Genomic DNA, 23,781 nt, shown 5'->3' on the forward strand with positions numbered 1-23,781 from the left:
AGACGGGTCTGGTAAAAAGAGATGAGGGTAAGATTCTTATGATTCAATATTGAGTAACTGTTATCCTGACAAATTGTGACTGTCACAACTGTAAAGGTAGAAGTTTTGTAACAAAAATGGGGGAGTAGTTAATCTTACAGTCCAGAAACAGAGGATCCTAGGACCATCAAGGGAGAAGAGAACAAGCGGAATGCAGGACCCTACCCAGAGAAGCAGCAACACCAGAGATGGAGGCAGAGATAAGGACATGGAGAGAGGGAGCAGCTGAGAACTCTAGACTCATGGAAAGAGAGGGACTGAAAGCTGGCGGCCAGGAGGCAGGCTTACAGAATGTGCCCTTTGGTTGTTTAAATTATTATATATTCCTAAGTGTTTCTGTATACATGCCTCCCAGCCCCAAAAACAGACAGAGAGAATGGAAGCAAAAATGAATGGTGATGCACAGAGGAGATTGTAATCATTGGAATGAAACGATGGTATAAAACTAATGTTCTCCCATGTAAACAATCTCTCTGTTCACAATAAAAACATTAAAAAAAAAAACCCAAAAAACCAAGGGAACCCTACCAGCTCTCACTGGGTAGCCAACATAGGTTGTGAGGGGAAGTAAGAAAAAGAAGCAGAGCTCCTTGGGTGCTTTCATTTGCCATTGGTTTCAGCTTTGCCCAGGTCTGCCACACAAATCTGGATTCCCAGAGTAAGTTCATGTCCAAAAAGCACCAGATAGGACCAACCACATAATTTTGTATTACAATTGTTCTGGTTTTCACACATGGGTCAGCATATGGATTCTACTTCTGTAGAATGAGAGATCCTGTCTTGTGAGATAGTCTTGAATTTTGGGATTGTGTGGTACTGCAGGTTAATGAGCTGGACAGCAAGGTCAGTCTGAACTGCAAAGTCAGCAGCAGTTCAAGCTCAACAGTCACTCCCCAAACCTCCTATACAGGGTCTGTATGAGTTGGAATCGACTCAACGGTACTTAACAACAACAACAACATTCTTTTTTTAGTACAGAATCTCCTTGGGCAGTGGCTGTCCAGAAATTCAGCAATACTTACTCCATCCAGCCATCCCACCAAAAACAGAGGAATGTGATTCTCATGATGTCTCAGGGTCAAAAGTATTCTTCCGCTTTCCTTCCTTTCAGATTTGCTTAGAAGAAAATGAATCTCTTCCATTGTGAAAGAGTGAACTGAAGCAAAATGAAAAATGACCAGAGAAGGGGAAGGGGGCTAAATCCCATTCTCCAAAGCAGGAACTCTTGTAGTTTAGTGGCTACAAGTTAGGCTGCTAACCTAAAGTTCAACAGATCGAAGCTATCAGCAGTTCTGTGGGAGAATGATGAGGCTTTCTGGTCCCATAGAGACTTATACCTTTGGAAACCCTATGCAGGGTTGCAATGAGTCAGAACTAACTTCAAGACACATAACCACCATCCTCATGATCATATTGTACACTTAAAAGTAGCAGAAGAGATCAAGTAAAAATTGAACAGGACCATGAATGAGGTGGGCCGGGTCTTGGATGGAATGGTTGGCCAGCTTGTCTAGAAGTGTCTGTTCTAGACCCAGAGGCAGCTTGTGGAAGCAGCAAAAAGTTGCTCTTTTGTTTCTCAAAAGTCACCAGCCTGTCTGGCGACTATGCAGGCCCAGGGCACCTACATCTTGATTGGGAAGCAAAAGCTACAGCCTGGTGCTAGACTGGATTTTATGGCTGTGTTGACTGTATAGTCCCAAGTTTAGACAGATCTGTACTTGGTTTAATCCATTGTAACTTGTGTCTTGAAATGTTTAATAATTTTTAAACAAGGCCCCTTTTGTTTTCATTTTGTCGTGGGTCCTGAAAATTATATAGCTGGTATTGTCTGGTGCTTTTTGGTACACGACATGAAATTATTCCAGGGATCCAGGTCTGTGTGGTAGACATGGGCAAAAGCTGAAGTCAGTCAGTGGCAAGTGAAGACATCCAAGGATCTCTGTGTCTCTTGTGAGGCCTCAAAAAGCAAGGGGGAGAGGAATGAAGGATCTTCAGCCATGTAAGCATACAGGAGTTACAGAATCAGAAGATGGGATCAGAAAGACCCAATCCACTGTCATCGAGTTGATTCTAACTCAAGAGAGGCCCCACAGGACAGCGCAGAACTGTCCCTTAGGGTTACCCAAGCCACAAATCTTTACAACAGCAGATAGCCTCATCTTTCTCCCTCAGAGCGGCTGGTGGGTTTGAAGCACAGACCTTGTGGCTAGCAGTCCAATGGGCTCCTTGGCGATAAGAAAATTTATCACATTTCACCACAAATAAATGTGCACAGTTTACAAACTCCATTATTTCATTTACCACTAACAAAGCAAAAAGTCTGCTGATTATAATTGTAAAATGCTACTGCTTATCAAAAGAGTCCAATTTGAGGATGTCATATAAAAAGTATGCATCTTTGAATCATAAAATGTCATATTATCTTGATATGAATCATTCAAGTTTTTATGAAAACCTAAAAAGATTTAGATACTTATTTACTCCATTATGTCTCATTAAGAATTAGAGAAAACCAGCCTGTAATAAACCACTGATCCCTTTCCTGATAAAAATCACTTACAGGGCCTAAAGGTGTGGTCCAACACAGTACCTACCCCCACAGAGCAAAGGGGGATTCCCAGATGGGTTTCTGATGCTCTCTTACTGTTAATAGTTTCTGGAGCTATCCTGTGCCTTATGCACGGATGTTCTTTATCAAGGGCTACTGTTTGTCACCATAGACTTACAAAGCATACAACACTCTTTACAGAAACACAGCCCCCAGAGGAACCCCTACAAGTACTTTTTTAAAAGTCTCTGCAAGTGGGTAGAAGAATGACAAGGACAAGCACTGTCTGTACAAGCCACGCAGAGCTTTATGTGATCTGGCTCCATGGAAACACGGTCCTGCCCTTGCCAGCCCGGCATCTACCAGCTACAACTCCTTTGTTACTGAGATGCAAAGATACACAGAGGTGTAAGGATGTATTTCCTTTTCCATGTGGATGACCGCATTTGCCATACATGTCCCACACACAGCCTGGACACTCTGATGAAGCCTGGTCAGCATCATAGCAACACACATGCTTCCACTGAGAGACGGGCTGTATTGACCAGGAATTGAACCTGCTTCTCCTTCATGGCAGGTGAGAAAACTACCATTGGACCACCCATCTACTGCCATTAAGTTGATTTCCACTCACAGCAATGCTACAGGACAGTAGAAGTGCTCCTTAAGTTTTCTGAGACTGTAAATCTTTAGGGAAGAAAACATCCTTATATTTCTCCCTTGGAGCAGCTGGTGGGTTTGAACCACCAACCTTGTGGTTAGCAGCCCAACATTTATTCATCTGCACTACCAAGGCTCTTTATTAAACCAAAACTCATTTCTAAATAATAAAATCATCTAAAACAATTTCTGAAATGATTACTTGACCTTTTTATTCCTAAGTAATTTTTTTATTTCTTTCAAAGCACCCCATAGAGGGGTGTGTATGGGAGCTCCTCTGTGAGGAGGGATACTTGATTATTAGGGTTATGATTCAGATGTGGGAGAATGCAGGCAGGACATACAGGTAGATGCGGGGAGTATTCACTTTGAAGAGCCATTCCTAACCACAACCCATGAAAAATTGCATCTTGACTGGTTATTTTTCTGTGGTGAAATTTACGTATCCAGTTAGGAGAGTTCCAGGAAGGCCTTCCTGACAGTAGCATTATGGGATGGGACTCCAGTGGATTAGTCCCAAGGCCTCTGGACAGTGGTCTGAGATTATATATCTGAAGTTGTACTTGAGGTCATGGGAAAATGGCCATAGAGGTTTTATTTTCCCCCATCTTTATAGAATTCTAATTCCTAGTTTTCATGCAACCATTCAGCATTTGAGTGAAATTGTTGTTGTTTAGTGTCGTCGAGTCAGTTCTGATTCATAGCGACTCTGTATAGGGTTTCTGAAAAGAAGCTGGTGACCTTGCAGTTCAAACGACTACGCAGTCTAGCACATTAACTCACAGCACCACACCAGTATTTCTTAATTCATTACTTCTACTACTCCTTTGTCAGTGTCTCATACTGCAGTGGCTTGCATGTTGCTATGACACTAGAAGTTATCCCACCAATACTTCCAATACTAGCAGGACCACCCGTGGTGGGTAGATTTCAGTGGAGCTTCTAGGTGAAGAAAGAAGAAAGGTCTGAGAATCTACAACTAAGCTTAGCCAGTGCAAACCTATGGACCACAACAGAACACTGTCCAATTCACTTACTTTGGACATGTTGTCAGGAAAGAACAATCACTAGAGAAAGACATCATATTTGGTGAGTTAAAGGAGAGGATGAGGGAGATGCTCAGCATCCTGGATTAGCACAAGAGCACAAACACTGGGTTCATGCATACACATTGTGAGGACGATGCAGGGCCAGGCAGCATTTCATTCTGTTGTACAGAAGGTCACTCTAAGTTGGCATCAACTCAATAGCTGTCAACGACAACAGCAACAATTCACTACTTGCTTCACAGATTTTTTAGGAGTGTTATTTAAGTAAGTTGGAATAGCATTAGTAGCATCATTCTCTGCTGTTATTTCCAAGACATGCAAAAAAATAATAAAAAGAGATTGAAATAGGGCACAGTTTTATTTCCAACTGAATGAAGTCAATTTGATACCCATAACTTCAATATATACGAAGTTATTTGTTCTAGATGAAATGTACATATTTTGGTGTCTTTGTCTCCAGTTAATTTTCAAATGATCAAGGATCATCACCTCTCCCAGCTATAATTACTTCCAATGTTGAATTTAAAACGAGCGAATGAAACTCCAGTATATGATGAACTGCTTAACTTGTGGTTAAAAAAAAAAAAAAATCTGTTTAGTGAAACTGGAGTAGAAGAAGAATGTGTATTTGCAAATATAATCTACCTAGGGATTCCATTTGTTTCTATTCCATCTCTCAAACCAAGCTTAAATTCAACAGCCCCTAATTAAAACTGACATGCTTTCATTATAGCTGTATTATGGAGTTCTGAACAAGGTGACAACAGTTTAAATCACATTACTCACCCGCATGATCCATTATACTCAAATTTCCCCTGATTCAATTGCATCGCTAAATCTGTCAAGAGACAAAAATAATTTAGTATCTCGTCTGCCTGGACAAAGAAGATCCTGATGGGATAATTTTAAACAATGGAATCAGATACTGATCTCCAACCTTTGTAACAACATAAGGTAAGACTGGGTCTGTTTAAGGAATACAAGCCTCTCATCATTGTTGAAATGACCTCATGTTTAATTTAAATTAATATACCAAAATGTGTTTTCATGAAGCTCATGCTAGAATTCCAAGCTCCTGATTTCCCATCTTTGCTTTAAAAATTGGGTTCACTGCAAAAGTCAATGATTGTTCAGTCAGTGCTGAGAGTACAAATGTCCAAGCTGATATAATTGTAGAGTACATGCCTTGTGAACCCACAGGGAGAGAGTACTGGAGATTGAAACATGGTTATGTTAAAACTTGATTGCAAAGAATTAAAAGAGAGCCAGGTAAACTTCATGGAAAAATAGGTAGCTATTTCCAATGTAAGACTTCAGGAGAACTGTGGAGGGGTCCTTGTTGACAGGGCATGACTATGATTTTTTTCTCTTGAAGTTGGACAGAATCTTTTTTGCTTAGCAACAAAAGAAATGGGAAAACTGAGGGTTTTTTTCTTTTTTCTTTTCCTTGTTGTTCTTCAAAATTCTGTGGCTAAATTTGATATTATGAAATAAAACATACGTTGACCTAAGGAATGTACTTTAGGATTCAATGACCAAGTGGGAAAACAACTTGAGTGCTGTTAAAGTAACAAAACTCTCAGTGACTTTTCTTTTTATTGTCACTGTGAGACACAGTAGGGCCACTGGGAATACCATACAAATTGGTGACTCCAGAAGAGGTTGAATGGAAGGTTGCATACAGTCAACTCACATTCTATGGGAACTAGATGAAAATCAAAAAAATGTTTAGGTCAGATAAGAGAAAGTAGGGTGGGCAAGGATTCTCATAGTATTGTGGATGGGCCAGAAAGGAAATTGGGATGATTGGGAGGTACCTTCATGTAGCAAACAAAGAGCTGAACAATAAAAGGGTTTCCTACGGGGGCTAAAGGCCATGCATAACCATAAAAGTCTTACTTGTAATTAACTATAGAAAATGAATAGATCTCTCACTTATTTCAGGTAAGCAACTGGAGTCTACTGTTTTCTTATCTTTAATCAGATTATTATGATTGTAGACTGTTAAGAAAACCTTACATTGATTTTAAATTTGTTTATACATCTTTAAATATTTACTCGTTGCCTTCTAGGAATTTTTTTTTTATATATACTGGAAATCTGCCTTTGAACACATTTTAGAGGACCAGGTTATAGATTAGCACTTCTAAGAATCTATAACTCCTTACTTGCCATTTTAGCACAGAGCCCTGGTATGGCGCTACAGGATAGTGCACTGGACTGCAAGGTCGGTTGGAACTACAAGATTGGCAGTTCAAACTCACCAGCTGTTCCATGGAAACCCTATGCAGGATTGTTATGAGTTGGAACTGACTCAATGGCACTTAACAACAACAACAACTTTAAAATATTGTCATGTTATGATGAGGTGGCACTATATTGTTGAGGGCTATTCAATAGCCTCCTTGGAGGTCAAGATGGCCATACTTCATCTCTCATACTTCGGACATATTTTCAGGAGGGACCAGTTGCCGGAGAAGGATATCATGTTTGGTAAGGTGGAGGGTCAGAGACAAAGAGGAAGACCCCCAACGAGATGGATTGGCCAAGTGACAGCATTGATGGACTCGAGTGGCAACAGTGGTGAGGTTGGCCCAGGATCAGGCAGTGTTTCGTTCTGCTGTGCATAAGTTCGCTATGGGTTGGTACTGACTCGATGGCACCTACCAACAACAATTCAATGGTAGCACTGGTCAGGGTTATTTCTAGAAGATAATGAACTATAGTTACTATGCAAAGATTCTCAAATTCTTTGTAAATTATTTTCATTTTTAATCCTGTCTTTGGAAACAAGGATAAAAGTTTTGATCTGAAAGGAAGAAAAACTAGAACCATACAGAATAAGGGACATAAAAAGCTGTGTAGTCCATGGCATTTATAAAAGAAATTTTACTTTACATAAAAATTTTCTTCTACCATTAATGAACTACTCTACTTAGAATTTCGATTTCTTACCTTCATACAAACCATAAAACACATTGTTTTGATATAAGTCAGCTTGTTTTGAAAACTGTCCACAGTCAATGAGGGTGACTGTTGGTACCATATGTCAAACGCTTCCTGTAGAATTCAGGGTCACTGTACATCAGTGCCTACCTGGGGTCTGATAGTTCAATGAGACCATCTGGCAGCCAGCATTCCAGAAAATCTGAGGCATGTAATTACTGGAGTCCACTCTGCCTCCCTTGGGGTAAATGCGACTCATTTGCCGTTTGTTATAACTGTGTGTTTTATTAAGGAAAACAGAAACAAAGAGTAGTATGGTAGAGATAGATAAATGGCCAAAACAACAAAGGTCTAGGAAAACAATGACAAACAACAACGTGGAGAATTTTCACACATAATGGTTGAGAGAAAAGCATATTTGTGCTTTATAGAAACAACTCACATTTGGACAGATTTCTACTGTGGTCTTTTAGATTTTGTTAGGCATACAATCAAAATTATATAAGAGCCATTTATCTCTTTTAGAGACTCCAGCAAAACTAAAATCGCACTAACCATTCAAGCCACTTAACACATAAGGATACTTCACAAATTCAATTGCGTGTGTCTTCAAGTAGCCCAGCCCGACTGATTCATTAAAAGAAGACATGTTATAATGGATATTGCGATCTGTAAAGTAAAGCAAAGATGCATTAAGAAACCATGCTACCAAACTCTCAGAGAAAGACAAGAAAGTAAATGTAATTACATCCTGGTTTTGGAGGCAGATGCTATATTATCATATCAGTAGCTTGTACTTTCATTAAGGTTCTCCAGATGGAGACACTGCTTTATTTAAAAAAAAAAAAAAAATGCAATGAATTTAACTTTTGAGACATTAAACAAACTATGCATACCCCAATTGCTAAACCCACTCCTGAAATGTGATGATGATGGTTTCTCCAGCTAAACAACGATTATGGAAAGCTCAATAATGTTTTGTATGTTTTTGGAAAAAGCAACGACAAAAACCACTTCATTTCCATCGAGTCGAATCTGACTCATAGCATCTCTGTATAGGGTTTCCGAGGCTATAAATCTTTACGGCAGCAGAAAGCCTCATTTTTCTTTTACAAAGTGGCTGGTAGGTCTGAACTGCTGACCCTGTGTAAGCAGACCAGTGCTTATCCGACCAGTTTCTGATTACAGGAATTTTGTGAAAGCAGATGGAACATGAGAGGCAAGGCAGGCGAGCACCAGTGCTAACAAAAACCACAATCTCTCAGAGCCACCTTGTGGATGATAGTGAGAACAACAATGCAATGAAACCACAGACCAAGGGTGTTTGGAGCAAAAATCACGGAAGTGCAGCAGCCCTGCTCTGGAAAAGAAAATGGCAAGGTGTGCTAACACGGCTCATTAGCATAATAAAAGAAAGGCAGACAAAAAGGCTATTGCATTTAACCTTTAGTGTTACCTTCAGCCACATGGAAACCTTGAAACTTTACAGGCTGTGCGTAGTTGATCATTGTGGATAAATACGGATGGATATTAGTGGTAGCACCTACATACTTATAAGATGCCATCCACGCCTGCTCATCTTCTACAGTAACCAGGCCCTACAAACACAATAAAGAATATATGTCTATGACTTCCGATAGAACCCAACTATATAGACTGCAGACTTCCTTACAAAAGATCGTTTGCATAGACATGCACCCAAACTGAAAGTTAATACTTTCTTCTTCAATTATGCTACAGGATCAATTAAAAAATTATATCTACTTTGTGGCTATTGTTGTTAAGTGCTGTCAAGTTGGTTCCGACTCATAACGTTCCTATAAAAGGGTTTCTGGGGCTGGTGAGTTTGAACCACTGAAATTTAATTTTACCTAATGCATCACATTTTCAGATTTTCAAAGGAATTCAAAGTATTTGAAGAACTATCTTGAGTCTCAAAGCAATGCTATTAAATGTGTACAGATGGCATTATTCATATTTTCACATCTTGAGGACCACACTTTGCACAACACTGCTCCAGCGCTTAAGCCCCATGTAGAAGTCCTTTTTAATTTTAGTCTCCAAAAATCTGATCCTACATGTTACTGTTGTGCCATCTAATTGGTTCTGACTCAGAGCGAACCTCCATAGGGTGTCCGGAGAGTGGCTGGGAAGTCTGATCTTACGGTCCAGTGCTTATCCTATAGTGCCACAACAACACTCCATAGGACACATTAAAATTATATTATTTTTCATTGAGGAAAAGGAAAACAAAACAAAAAAAACCTTTTAGCTCATTTCTTTGTAAATTAGCAAAAAAAATTCAACAAAATTGACAAAAATATATGAAGTATTCCAAAGTGATCAACATGTTGTAGAGAATTTTGAAGAGCTAAATTTCCTATATAGATTGACTACAGATATGTAAACTTCTTAGTCACACTAGTCAATTCTGGAGGTGGAAAAAAAAAAGGGTGGATCACTTGTTTGTCTTAATTGTTAACAATCTGGCCACTCTCCATAAACAAATGCATTTCAACAATAAAACTCTGAGGTAAGTAATTAAATAATGTAACTTTGGGGAAAAAATTATTGTTTTTTTGTGGGGGGGGGAGGGAAATATGTCCTGATTCCTCAAATAAGGGTAGGGGTTGTGTCTGATAGCCCATTTTATTTTCTAATTAAGTATCTTAATAGATTATGTAGCTCTAGTCTAAGAATGAAATCTCTAGTTCTACCTAAGAAAATGCCTGACTTCATTAACAGCTATTTATAGGAAAATCACTCATGATACAGGTCTAGGCCTTTGATTCATCTGGCCTCATTTGGTGATTTTATCAGGACTTAGTCATTGTGTCACTGTGATGACAACTTTTTCTTGAAGACTCTTATAATTAAGCCTGACATCTCATGGTTGAAAAAAAAGTAACAACAACACGTGGTACAAATGTTCAATATTTGAGGGTCAACTACAGGTGTCATGTAATGAAAATAAACATATTAGGCAATTATTTTGCTACCTTTTTGTTGTTTTCATGTTCAAGATCATCTGAAACCTAAATTAAGAAAGGAAAATAATGTTTACATCTCTAAAAGGCAACATACCAAATTTACTAGTTATAGATATAAATATTTATATAAGTACATGGTGGTGTTTGCTATGGATTGAATTTTATCCCCCAAAAGACATGTTGAGGGTCTAACTTCCTGTATCTATGAATATGATCTTGAAATAAGAGTCATTGAAGATGTTATCAGTTAACATGAGACCACAGAATATAACTGTTTAAGTGTCTTTGAGTCAGTTCTGAACTGCTCTGTGGTATTTGGTTCCCAAGCCCTAGGAAACAAATATATGGCCCCTCTGCATGGAAAATTATTTATCCTCCTCTGTGCATGGCTGCCAGCTCTTTTTCGTTGGGTCCTGGCTTCCTTATTCCCTCCACCTCATTATTCTCCATTTTATTAGCACTTGTTTTTATTTTCATTTAGCATTTATCTAAAATTGTCATTATATAATTATTTGATTGCTTACTTGTTTGTTGTTTGTTCCCTCTCCTCTTCCCCTAAAATCCCACTAGACTATAAATTGCATGAGGGCAGAAAGCAAGTTTATTTTGATTTTTCTAGATCATCATTGTCTAGACTATATCTGGCACACAGGAGATACACAATAGTATTTTTCTTGATTGAGAGATGGAAATATTTTCTTGTCTAGTTTATATTAAGGAGCTTTGGTAGTGTAGTGGTTATGAGTCAGGTTGCTAGCCTCAGGGTCAGCAGTTCCAAACTACCATCTATTCTGTGGGAGAAAGGAGACTTTTCTGCTCCTGTAAAGATTTACAGCCTCAGAAACCCTATAAAGGGTCACTGTGAGTCAGAACCGACTCCACGGCACACCACTACCACCACTCTCTATTGCTGTTGTTGTTAAGTGCTGTTGAGTCAGTTCCGACCTATAGAGACCCTGTATAGGGTTTCTGAGGAGCCACTGGTGAGCTTGAACTGCCGACCTTCCAGTTCAAATGGGTTTTGCAGTCTGGCACTGTGGGTTAATGCGCCACTTTGTATTAGGAAGTTGATATATAACTGGTGTTGTTGATGTTGTTAAGTGCTGTCGAGTCAGGTCTGACTCATAGCAACTCTATACCGGATTTCTGAGGAGCAGCTGGTGGGTTTGAACCACCAACCTTGTGGCTAGCAGTTCAGTGCTTATCTTACAGCGCCACACCAGGACTTCAGGTTGTTGTTATTGTTAAGTACCATTGAGTCGATTCCGACCCACAGCGACCCTGTACAGGGTTTCCAAGGAGCAGCTGGTGAGCTTGAACCACTGACCTTGCATTTCAAACAACTTTGCAGTCTGACGCATTAGCCTACCAGGACTGGCTAAAAAGGACTTGACTTGGGATATTTAGGAATCATTTTCCTGATGGCTTCAATAGGCTAACCTTTGCTATTGGGGTATTTGCTGTTGTGATCTTCCTACTCACCTTTAGTAATTCTATCAATGGTAAAAACATTTAAAGGACACTGGCATATGGTAGTGGTCAAGGCTGGACATGATTAATGAGTAATTGAAATGTCCTTTCATTTTCTTGTGGGCCACTCAAGTTCAGATGTCAAGTCCAGTCCCTACTAAGAGACTTGTGTCCTTCCAAGCAATTCAGAAGGGGTCACTTCTTCTTTTGAGGTCATCATATTTCCAGAAATTCATTTACTAGCTACTGCTATCTCTTGAGAATCATAACAGAAAAGGGACACAAAGACTCTGACCTTTTTGACACTATTTGCAACAGCTTCCTTGTGAACCAAGTCATCAGCAGAAAGTTCATTTCCAAATTTGAATTCGGGGTGAGCTTCCTCCTCTTGGTCAGCTGCATAGAAGACAAAAGTTAAATCTATGAAGCCAAATTGTTGGCAACCAGTCAGACTTGTCTGTAATCGTGGATAGAACATAAGCACTTTTAGAAGGAAGAGGTGCTAAAAGAAAATACCAACACGTAAATACACAATTTTTTTCAAGTAAACTTCTCACTAAATAAATTCTTAACTACTCAAGGTCAAGGATTACAAATTGTTTTTCTATTTCTTCTCCATCTAGCATGTTGGATATACTTATGATTAATAATTTTTTTATTAAGGAGTAGATTTTCTTTCCAGCTCAGCATACTACTAGCCCTAAGAAGGAAAGTCTCAAACACTTCAGACTAATGTGACTCATAAAAGGATACTTTGACAGTAAATAAGAATGACATATAAAAAAAGCAAATACCATCTGAAAATTTAAAAAATGATATAATATGTCTACTTAAATACTATTAACAGAAAGTCTTGGGGACTGGAGATTGTTATAGAAAAAGAAAAGACCCGAGAAGGATTGTATTGTTCCTGTAAACCATTTGTCAAACCTGCCTTAAGGTTTACAAAATTCTGAATTAAATTCTCAGACTCATGCTAGGAAGAGAGCTGAAAACGAGGTACTAAATAAAGTTAGTGTCCAAGAAGCATGGTCCAGACTGTGATAGGAAACACAGAACCACACAGTGCACTGATCCAAGAATGAAACCAGAACCCTGGGACCCACCCAAGGCTGTTGGTGGAAAACATCACCCACTGGAAAAAGAGTGGGATCTGAAATTACACCATTCCCATATACCTTCAGGTAAGGAATTTGCCTAAAACTAGCCAGCAGCAGGAAACCCCCATAGGGCTCACGTTGAGGCAAACGTGGTACAACACAGGACATGAAGAAATCTTACGATTAAAAAGAAAAGAAAAATAATGTTCGAGTATGAACTCATAGGGAGATGAGAAGAGTCATGAAATTTAGAGATATTTTTCAATGCATATTTAAAATGTTCACAATGAATATGTACAAATGAGAGTGAAGGAAAATGATTTTGCTAATTCTAAGCTTCATCCCCAAGCCTCCCTATTATAATTTTTCTGACATTGTAATATGTCCTTCACTTTATAGCATTTTACAGTTTATTGGAAGCATTTTTCTTCGTTTCAACTGACAGCATCTTACATTAGAAACTTCTTGAGGGACTACTATAGTATTGTTGTTGTTGGTAAGTGCCGTCAAGTTGGTTCCGATCCACAGCGTCCCTGTATAGGGTTTCCAAGGAACAGCTGGTGAGCTTGAACTGCTGACCTTGCAGACGGCTTTGCAGTCTGGTGCATTAACCTACAGCGCCACACCAGGACTCCACTATAGTATTTGTTGTTGTTGTTGTGATGTGCCATGGAGTCGGTTCCGACTCATAGCGACCCTACACAGGGTTTCTGAGGCTGTAAATCTTTACGGGAGCAGACCGCCTCATCTTTCTCCCGCGGAGCGGCTGGTAGTTTCGAACTGCTGACATTGAGGCTTGCAGCCCGATTCATAACCACTACGCTACCAGAGCTACCTTAGGTACTATTATAATAATGGGAAAAGAATGGGCAAAGAAACCAAGAAACGAAAAGTAAGTCATAAAAGTCTTGGGTAGGAATATGATTTGTACAGCTGAACAAGGTCTTAAAATAATGTAGTCCTATGGCGCTGCTAAGGAGCTCTGGTAGCGTAGTGGTTACGAATCGGGCTGCTAACCTCAGGGTCAGCAGTTTGAAACTACCAGCTGTTCCGCAGGAGAAAGATGAGGCTTTCTATTCCCATAAAGATTTACAGCCTCGAAAACCCTGTACAGGGTCGCTATGAGTCAGAACCGACTCCACGAACATAACAACAGCATATCCTCATTTTATAGATGAGGGAAAAGATTCAGAAATGTGATTTTTAGCAAAATGCCTTTTCCATAATGCTAGGTTGCCTTCCTCTGGTTGGTAACCAAGATTTTGAAAGCTCCCACCATCACGATTATATTTCCATTTCATTTATGTCTAGTCTTCTTTTTTAGGCAGATGTAAACAACGTGAAGGCAACAGGTATGTCCCAAATAATTGGACTCCAGGGAATTAATGTTGTTGTTAAGTGCTGTTGAGTCAATTCCAATCCATAGCGACCCTGTATAGAGTTTCCGAGTAGCAGCTGGTGGGTTTGAACCGCCAACCTTGTTGTTTAAACTGATCTTGCAGTCCAGCACATTATCCTGCAGGGACTTAATAGGTCCTTCAAAAGAGTTGCATGGATGAATTTTATCATCTCTTGAGTTTGCTTTTATATGTTGACATACCTACAAATGTGTACAACTTTTGGTATTTGTTTGTGACAGTAAAGGTTTTGTTTCAACTTGGCTGGGCAGGACTCTCGGCCATTTAGCAGTTAAGATGTAGTTATCCCCTCCATATATGATGAGATCTGACATGATCAGTCCTGATCTGGTGTAATTACCCAATGTATTGTAAACCCTCACCTCTTTTGACTGTAATGATGTTGAATGCAATCTACAGGATTAGGTTGTATTTTGAGCCAATCTTTTTTGAGAAATAAAAGGCAAGAGAAGTGAGCCAAGAAAGAGGGCCTCACTGCCACCAAGAAAGAAGAGCTGGAGTGAAGTGCATCCTTTGGACCCTGCACTGTGAAGCTCCTAGATCCAGAGGAAGATGATGCTAAGACACATGCAGATCTCCCAGGAATGCTGGGTCTATAGATGCTGACAGGAGACAAGGACCTTTCCCCAGAGCTGATACTCTGAATTCAGACTTTTAGTTTTCTAAACTCAGGGAGAGTAAAAGCTGTTAAAGCTATCCATTTGTGGTATCTCTGGTATAGTAGCACTAGATAACTAATACAGTGTTTCCCACTGGTTGCCTCATAGTTCTGGGAGCCACATGTCCTTCTGAATCTAAACCTGAATGAACAACTGGGCATGTGATTTCTACCAACTGAAAACCTATTTTCTACAACCTCCAAGCAGGTCCTTTTGAACTATGCTTGGTTTTCTTTGGTCTACTATGTTGGTGTATTTAAATCAGAGACTAGAATCATTCATGTATACCTAGATCATGTTATTGCAACAGCAGAATCACAGCCAACTGGTAGACCAGAATTAACACTAAATATTGCTGACAGAGTCCTGGTGTGGCACTGTGGGTTAATGTGCTGGATGGCAAAGTTGGTTTGAACTGCAAGGTCAGTGGTTCAAGCTGACCAGCTGCTCCTCAGAAACCCTAGACAGGGTCACTATGGGGTCGAGACTGACACGATGGAACTTAAAAACAGCAACAATTGATGACAGAACCTAAGAACCAACCACATTAACTGGAATAGCAAAAGCCTCTGTGTACTTCAAGAGAAATCCAGATGGATCATTCCTGCCTCTCCTGATTACCATCCTGTATGACGATTTCTGTTAACATTTAGTACAAAAAAAACCAAAAAAAAACCCAAGTATATTTTTAAATAACATGAGAATCACTAGTAACACGTTTTTCTGCCTATCAGAACAATGAACAGACATGTGCACAAGGTTGGAGAGTACATTAAGGATAAGTGAATCAGTGACTCATTTTAGATTACCATATTTTAGAAACTTTACATTGTTGGTTTTCGCCACTTACTATTTTTATCTTTTAAGAGTATCTTTAATAACTATTTTGTATACTTGTATTCTATTACCTCTTAGCACCACTGTATGGCAGTTGTTGGGCCATGTACTAATTCTATTCCCTATCTGAGCTTCGGGTTCCTCATCTGACAAATGAGTGTAACATCTACTGCATTTATGTACGAGATGAGATACGATATAAAGTACAGAATCTACAGTTGGGACAACAATGGCTGTAGTTGCATTATTTTTATGAATGCTATTATTGTTTTCTTGGTAACATATTCCATTATTTCTACAGTTTGTTTTGCTAGCCTATAAGCCCACCAAAACCCTTTGCCATCCAGTTGATTCCAGCTCACAGACACCCTATTGGACAGAACAGAACTGCCCCATAGGCTTTTCCAGGTTGAAGTACTGATGTGGTGTTGTAGGATAAGCCCTGGACTGCTAACTGCAAGGTCAGTAGTTCAAACCCACCAGCTGCTCCTTGGAAACCCTACTGGAAACCCTATACAGGGTTGATTTGAGTCAGAACCAACTTGATGGCACCTTACAACAACAACAATCTTTACAGAACCAGACTGTCACATCTTTCTCTTATGTAGTGGCTGGTGGCTTTGAATGGCGGACCTTTCTCAGTTAGTGGTTGCATACTTAACCATTGCATTGCCAGGGTTCCTTTGATTGGACTATGTTGTTGTTAAGTGCCATCGAGTTGTTTCCGACTCATAGTGATCCTGTGTAGGGTTTCCAAGAAGCATCTGGTGAATTTGAATTACTGACCTTGTGGTTCAAACCTTGCTGTCCAGTCCGGATTGGACTACAGATCTAGTAAATCCTTACATTTTAAAATGATCAACTATGAAATCTAGGTTAAGGAACTGATTTTATTTAACATTCGGGAACATTTTATTGATCTTTTGAAATATATTTCTTTTAATACTTTACACTAACCTCTTTATTTGCAAAAATGTGAAATAATGTCTCTCAGAGCCTATTTTCCAAACACAACTGTAATAATACCTTCCTTCCTACGTGCTCAGAAGTCCTGCTGTGGCACTGTAAGATAAAGCACTGGACTGCAAGGTTGGTTTGAGCCACACAGTTAGTGGTTCAAACTCACCAGGTACTGCTTGGAAACCCTATTCAGGGTTGCGATGAGTCAGAACTGACTCAATGGCATTTAACAACAACAACATGAGCTCTTATGCAATGTGACCTGACACTTGGCCACTCCCTTGAACTGAGGTGGGACTGAAACTTCTTTGAGGAATAAAATATGGAGAAAGTGATGCTGTGTTAGCTCTAGTCATCGCTCTTACATAGTTTCGTTCTTGGAATATTGGTTCTTGGGATATGTTTCATCTCAAAACCAAACCACCATGTTAGAAGAAGCCAAAACCACTTGAAGAGGCCACTTGTGAGTGATTCAGTAGGTAGATTTAGCTAAGTTTTGAGCAGACAGCCAGAATTGAGTGGGCCATCATGGACAACAGGCCCAACTGAACTTTCAGATGACTCCAGCCCCTCATGCTATCAGGTGGCAACTGCATGAGAAATCCAGGGATGTTCAGATGACCCAAAGAACTATCAGAGGTAAGGTTGTTGTTAGGTGCCATTGAATTGGTTCTAACTCATAATGATCCTATGTGTGGCAGAACTAAACACTGCCTGGTCCCATGCCATCCTCATAATCCTTGCAATTTTGGAGCCCACTGTTGAGGCCACTGTGTTAGTTCCTCTTGTTGAGGGTCTTCCTTTTTTTAAAAGTTTTTATTGGCCCTCTACTTTTCCAGGTACAAAATCCTTGGCCAGGGGCTGGTCCCTCCTGATAACCTGTCCAAAGTACATGAGACAAAGTCTTGCCAGCCTCACTTCTAAGGAGTATTCTCGCTATATTTCTAGCAACACAAATTTGTTCATTCTCCTGGCAGTCCATGCTATATTCAATATTCTTCACCAACACCATAATTAAATTTTTCTTCAATCTTCCTTATTCATTGTACAGCTTTCACATGAGGTAACTGAAAATACCATGGCTTGGGTCAGGCACACTTTAATCCTCTAAGTGCTATCTTTGCTTTTTGACACTTTAAAGAGGTGCTTTGTAGCAACTACAGCATAACAAAGTGACAGATGAGTAGTTTTAAGATATAATGTTGTTGTTAAGTGCTGCTGATCAGTTCTGACTCATAGTGACCCTGTAAAGGGTTTCCAAGGAGCCACTGGTAGATTTGAGCTGCTGACCTTGTAGTTCACAGTCCAGTGCTGGTCCTAGAATCATACTAGGAGTTCATGATGGTGTTGGTGGTGGTGGTTATGAGCTGTGGAGTTGGTTCCTACTCATAGTGACCGTGTACAGGGTTTCTGGGGCTGTAAATCTTTACAGGTGCAGAGAGCCTCATCTTTCTCCCAAGGAGTGGTTGGTAGTTTCGAACTGTTACATTGAGATTAACAGCCCGACTCGTAACCACTATGCTATGAGTGCTCCTTAACAGTGTTGTTTTAAGCCTCTAAATTCTGGGGCAGTTCATTAAAACTGTAATAGATAAGTATAATAGACATCAACTGAAATTTAGTGACTAGATCAATTTCAAGAAGGAAAAACATCAAATATCTTGAAAAATATCAAAAGATTCAGGTTGATCTGTGACTATATTCCTGACTAGGAATAAAATCAGAGTTCTGGTGTGGATAATGCGCTGAACTGCAAGTCGGTTTGATCCTTAAGGTTGGCGGTTCAAACTCATCAGTCACTCCTTGGAAACCCTTTACATAGTCACTATGAGTTGGAAGTGACTTGAAAGCACTTAACAACAAGAAGAATAAAATCATTATATACAGACAGTTCCCAACTTAGGATATATTGGAGTTAGGACAAATTACACTTAGGACCATCTGATCTGGTTTGTGGGTTGTTGTGTTTTTTGATATAGCTTATCATTAGTAACACGGACTACAAATAATCTTATAGCACATAATTAGCTGAGGTTATCATGCTCAGATGTTCCAAGGTTCGATGTATTAAACCAATAAAGAGCTATTTGACTTCGATTACAACTGACTTTAACACAGAATCATTGAATCAAATTCCTTTGTAAGTTGGGGACTACCTCTATTAGGAGTCACTGAGAAAAACTCATGCTTTTCTTAATTTCAAAAGTATCTTAGAGACATGCAACTTAAAAGAAAACAGCTCACCATTTTCTATCTCTTCTTCATTATCATCCTCTAAGATGCTAACTGGGGCAGCAGTTTCTCCAGCTTCCATCATGCTTTTCAAAGCTTCCAGCTGTTCTGTTGTGGAAAGCCAACAAGAAGAAGGCGTCAGTGACAAGTATTAGATCACTTATAACAGCTGGACACTGGGAAGGAAATGCATAGTTTAGGCACCTATTTGCCTTATTCTTAAGGATCAGCAGTAGTCATTTTGCCAACCATTCTAATGGTCTCAGATTCTTAGGTATATGCCACAATCACACAGCATGCACACATGATAAAGAACTAGTATGTGAGTAGCTTGCCTAAAATTCTGTTCACCAGATCTGAGAGGGGAACCCAATCATTGTGAAGGACCTAAACGCTGGATAACAAGGCCCATAACTTGGAAAATTGGAGGATGGCAATGGTTTATAAACAATTGCAATGAAAATATAATAGAGGCATACACAGTGGAGACTAATAAAATGTAAGGAAAAAAAATGTCTGCAATGGCTATGACCAGGGTTATTTTCCATAATACATAAAAACTTTCTTTCAAATAAGTAAAAGGAAAGACAGATGAAAGAAATATGAGTAGGCATGTAAGGCCAAATCACAAATGATAACCTATAAGAGAAGAGTCATTAAAGATCCACAAAAAAAAAAAGAGAGAGAGACATGGTCAGTCAAGATTAAGGGTTTTGCTTTTAAGCAGGCACTCTAGTATACTATTGTTGAGAGTGCTAATTGGTCCTCTTCTGAGAGAATGTATAACAAGATACATCAGAATAGGTACATATGCTTAGGCTGCTGTTGTGTGTTAATGAGTCAATGTTGAATCTTAGCAAAATTATGTGATAGAATAGAGCTATACCAGCTTCTTAGGTTGCAATCTTTTACATGAACGAACTGCTATGTTTTTTCTTCTGAGGAGTGATTGGTAGATTAGCAAGGAAGCATTTAGCCATTGTACCACCCAATGCTTTAGCTAAACCATTGTAATTGTCCCAAATGATTCTGAGGAAAAAAATTTTTAAATATACAAAATGAATACCAAGTATTCTTACCATAGTTGTTTTTATAATAGCAAAAATCCATCCACTTGAGACTGGTTAATTATACTCTATTCTATGCAATGGGTTGGATGTAGTGTTTCCACACAATGGAATTTAAGTTATTATGTAGAATTATAAATTACTGGATGCAAGTATACTTAATTGGCTGAAAAAAATTCAACATGATCTCAAACCAAACTTTGTTTCTCATTCTTGGGACATGTTGTCAAGAGGGACCAGTTGCTGGAGAAGGATATCATGTCTGGTAGGGTGGAGGATCACAGAAAAAGAGGAAGACCCCCAGTGAGATGGATTGGCAAAGTGGCAGCATCAATGGACTCAATCATGGCAACGATTGTGAGGTTGGCGCAGGATTGGGCAATGTTTCATTCTGTTGTACACAGAGTCTCTATTAGTCAGAACCAACTCAATGGCACCAAACAACAACAACAACTTGTTAAAAAGATGTGTGTATAAGGAAAATATGGACTTTTAAAATCCATGTTCCTTGTATATATGGGCAAACGTGTGTCTGTATGCATAAAATTTGGAACTATTTTATTATTATTTTCTTATATTTTTTCCTTCTTTGAAGCTTTCCAATAACATCACTTCTCGTAAAAAAAAGAAACAGTTTTCCCATATAACTTTTACATTTTATTTTAGGATACCTGGAGAAAACACAGTACAAACAATATTTGACACCGCTAATCCATTGAAATAAATAGGCTCAGAGAAAATAAACACATATTTTCTCTCTCTCTTCAGACACATACACACACTCACAAATGCATATATTTAGTTAGGACTGGTGAGTTAAATTCACCAGTTGCTCCGGAACCCTATACAGGTTCACTATGAGTCGGAACTGAGACGATGACACTTAACAACAACAACCAGATATGCATATATTACATGGGCAAACTGCAAAAAGAAAATTTCTAAGAGAACTTTTGAATATATAAAATTATAAGATGTGAATTCCATCTTGATAAATTCTGAAATGCCTTTTCCATATTCTTCTCAATTTTTCCTTGCGACCCTTATAAACTCTGGCATATAAATGTGGTTTTCTCAGCGCAGAAACGAGCTGCTGTGGAAAGTAAATTTAACTGAGAATGTGGTAGCCTTGTTTTATAAAGAAAAGCACATATAGCACCATAACTACATTGCTACCCCCCTTAAAACTCAGTGATTTCGTTCCAGAAAACGGAACTGTCCAGACACATCACACATAGGTCCTTCCGCCATGCCTGTATGTATTTGCCTTACTTTTTTCCACTTCAGGTTTCAGCCGTTTATTTTTGATAAGTATTTTTCTTTTCAGGTCATTGGGGGATGGCAAGGGTCTGCCTGGTTCAAGCTGGAGAAGAACAGAAAGAGTTAATGACAAGTTGTGTTTCTTCATGTTCATTCCCAGGCCAGAATGAGCAAGCGGGCCTGCTTCATACAATCCAACATCCACTAGATGGCACTCAGAACAGTTCTTTAAATTTTCATTCCCAAAACTCCGCCTGAGACTAAGGCTGCAAACTTGAAATGCAAGCAACCTCCAGAGGTAAAGAGATATATCATTGGGTCAGATGTGGAGTAGTGTGTTTTGGGAGGATTTACTGCTCAAAATCAGGCCTTAAAGTAAGTGCTTGATGACGTCTAAGGGATAATCATGATCACTGAGGTCGGAAGTGATTCTCCTAGGCAGAAGCTGAGAGACTCGTCCCATGTCGCTAAGTATTGGTTTGTCCAGTATAGCATGCCTGTGAGCTTAGTCAGCTGGTCCAAGCTCAACACTTGGGACTGAGGCTTTGTGGGTATTAAAGAAGGCAGTGATACGCAATGAAATCTAAATACTACCATGGCTTTATTCACTTGGATTTACATCTGCAAAGGAGGTGTCCCTTGCTTTTCTTTATTATCTGAGACAAAGAACTGTCTTAAAGCTAGTCATCTACTCCCCATCTCTCATGTCTTCATCCATCTAAATGCCCACTTACACCCATTTCCCCCTCCCCCAGTTCATTGTCCAAATGAATTTGTATGCTCCTCATTATATAATCCAATGCCCTTGTGTTGATTTTAAATTCATAGAGACCCTTTAGGATAGCACAGAACTGCTCCTTAGGGTTGGGGCTGTTAATCTTTACAGAAGCAGACTGCTTTATGTTTCTCCTGTGGAGCAGCTGGTGGGTTTGAATCATTAACCCTTCAGCTAATCCACTGCACCATCAGGTCCCTTTCATTACATTCCCATGCCTATCTTCCTTCAAAAACGACATTTTGCCAGAATTCTGGCAGCCTGTTATAACTGATTCTTTATCGACTACCTACCTCCCTGGAACCTGGAGATCCCAACAAATGTTCAACATGTTATAGGCCATCTTTGACTTTAGGTGTTTGTTCGCATTTGTGTCCTGTGACCCTCCCCACCAAAAATGAAAAGCTCCTTAGTTTGGGGAGCTGATTGTACTTCCACTTACATTAGCTTTGCTTCTTACAACACCTTTGATGTAATATGTAATATGTGCGAATCATGTAATATGTGTGAGTCAACTCAAGAATGCTTTCCACAAAACAGTACCTGGGCCCTACTAAGATAATAAACACAGGGCCTTGGTGAAACCAATCAGTCAATCATGGGTTTTCTTAGTTGGACTACTGTTAAGAGCAGCCACTGAGACAGGGTTTAAAATGCCAGGAGTTTATTTGGGAGGCAACCCTAGCAAAAAACAGCAGAGGAATGAAGAAATGAAAAAAAGGGAAGGGTCTGCTACCAAGCAACTATTACTGTGGGCCAATGGAGGCTTTCCCTGCTGGGCCACTTTGGGAGGGAGTGGAGAACCTGTGCTCAGCCTTTTCTCACCTAAGGAGAGAGGGAGCTTGGGTAGGAGGGAGAGGATAACTTTCTAGTACTTCTGGCCTGTCTTTCATGTGAATGCAAGCAGTCTCCAATGACTGGAGCCTGACCTCACACAAAACATTGAAGGCTCTGACAGTTAAAAACCAGGCCAGTGTGGAGAGAAACAATCAGTGCTGTGGAATATGGGCAGGGAAGGCATCTAGTCACTGCTTCTGCAGACTGATGAGAACCAGGGACAGAAGCAAAACATTTGTCTCCTATAAGTTGTTCAATTTCCATAGGCCCGCTTATGAAAAAACAAAAAACTCATTGCTAATATCCCACAAAATATTCCCATGGAGCAAAGTAACTTCCATTTAAGGGTTATGGATTCCTGTAAGAATGTGAGGAACTTTTTAAAATAATTAAATATGGTGGTTCAAATCACCAGCTGCTCCTGGGAAACCCTATACAAAGTCTCTATGAGTAAGCACCGACTCGATGACACTTAACAACAACAATATGTACACTATTAGAATAAGTTAATGAACTCCACAAAATCTAGGGTCTTTTCCATAGCTCCCGTGGGTTCTGAGCCTGGGATGTACATTTGAGTCACCAGGTGGTGGTGGTGTTGATGGTGTGCCGGTAAGTTGATTCTGACTAATAGTGATTCTGTATAGGGTTTCACAGGCTATAAATCTTTATGGGAGCAGAAAGTCTCATCTTTCTTTCATGAGGCAACTGACCTTGCAGTTAACAGTTCAGCTCGTAATCCACTATGCTACCAGGGCTCATTGAGCTACCTAGAATGCTTTTAAAAACACCATGCTCAGGCCATAAGGAGCTCTGGTAGTGTTATGGTTACGAATTGGGTTGTGAACCGCAAGGTCAGCAGTTTGAAACTACCAGCTGCTCCGCGGGAGAAAGATGAGGCTTTCTGCTCCCGTAAAGATTTACAGCCTCAGAA

The 23,781-nt window shown here is 39.6% G+C and overlaps 1 protein-coding gene across 1 annotated transcript in view; it reads right to left on the minus strand.

Annotated features, from left to right (window-relative positions):
- Positions 1–23,781, minus strand: part of PLCB4 (phospholipase C, beta 4) — a 206,198-nt gene that overhangs the window by 74,969 nt on the left and 107,448 nt on the right. Inside the window, exons 14-21 of the mRNA XM_006870417.1 lie at positions 22,304–22,307; positions 21,248–21,338; positions 18,921–19,016; positions 11,998–12,098; positions 8,699–8,840; positions 7,827–7,911; positions 7,393–7,517; positions 5,083–5,134 (exon numbers count right to left, since the gene is read on the minus strand). Coding sequence (XP_006870479.1) covers positions 5,083–5,134; positions 7,393–7,517; positions 7,827–7,911; positions 8,699–8,840; positions 11,998–12,098; positions 18,921–19,016; positions 21,248–21,338; positions 22,304–22,307 — 696 coding nt within the window. The remainder of the gene's footprint in view (positions 1–5,082; positions 5,135–7,392; positions 7,518–7,826; positions 7,912–8,698; positions 8,841–11,997; positions 12,099–18,920; positions 19,017–21,247; positions 21,339–22,303; positions 22,308–23,781) is intronic.

This window comes from Chrysochloris asiatica, unplaced genomic scaffold, assembly GCF_000296735.1.
Source record: "Chrysochloris asiatica unplaced genomic scaffold, ChrAsi1.0 scaffold00141, whole genome shotgun sequence".
NCBI classification, from domain to species: domain Eukaryota; kingdom Metazoa; phylum Chordata; class Mammalia; order Afrosoricida; family Chrysochloridae; genus Chrysochloris; species Chrysochloris asiatica.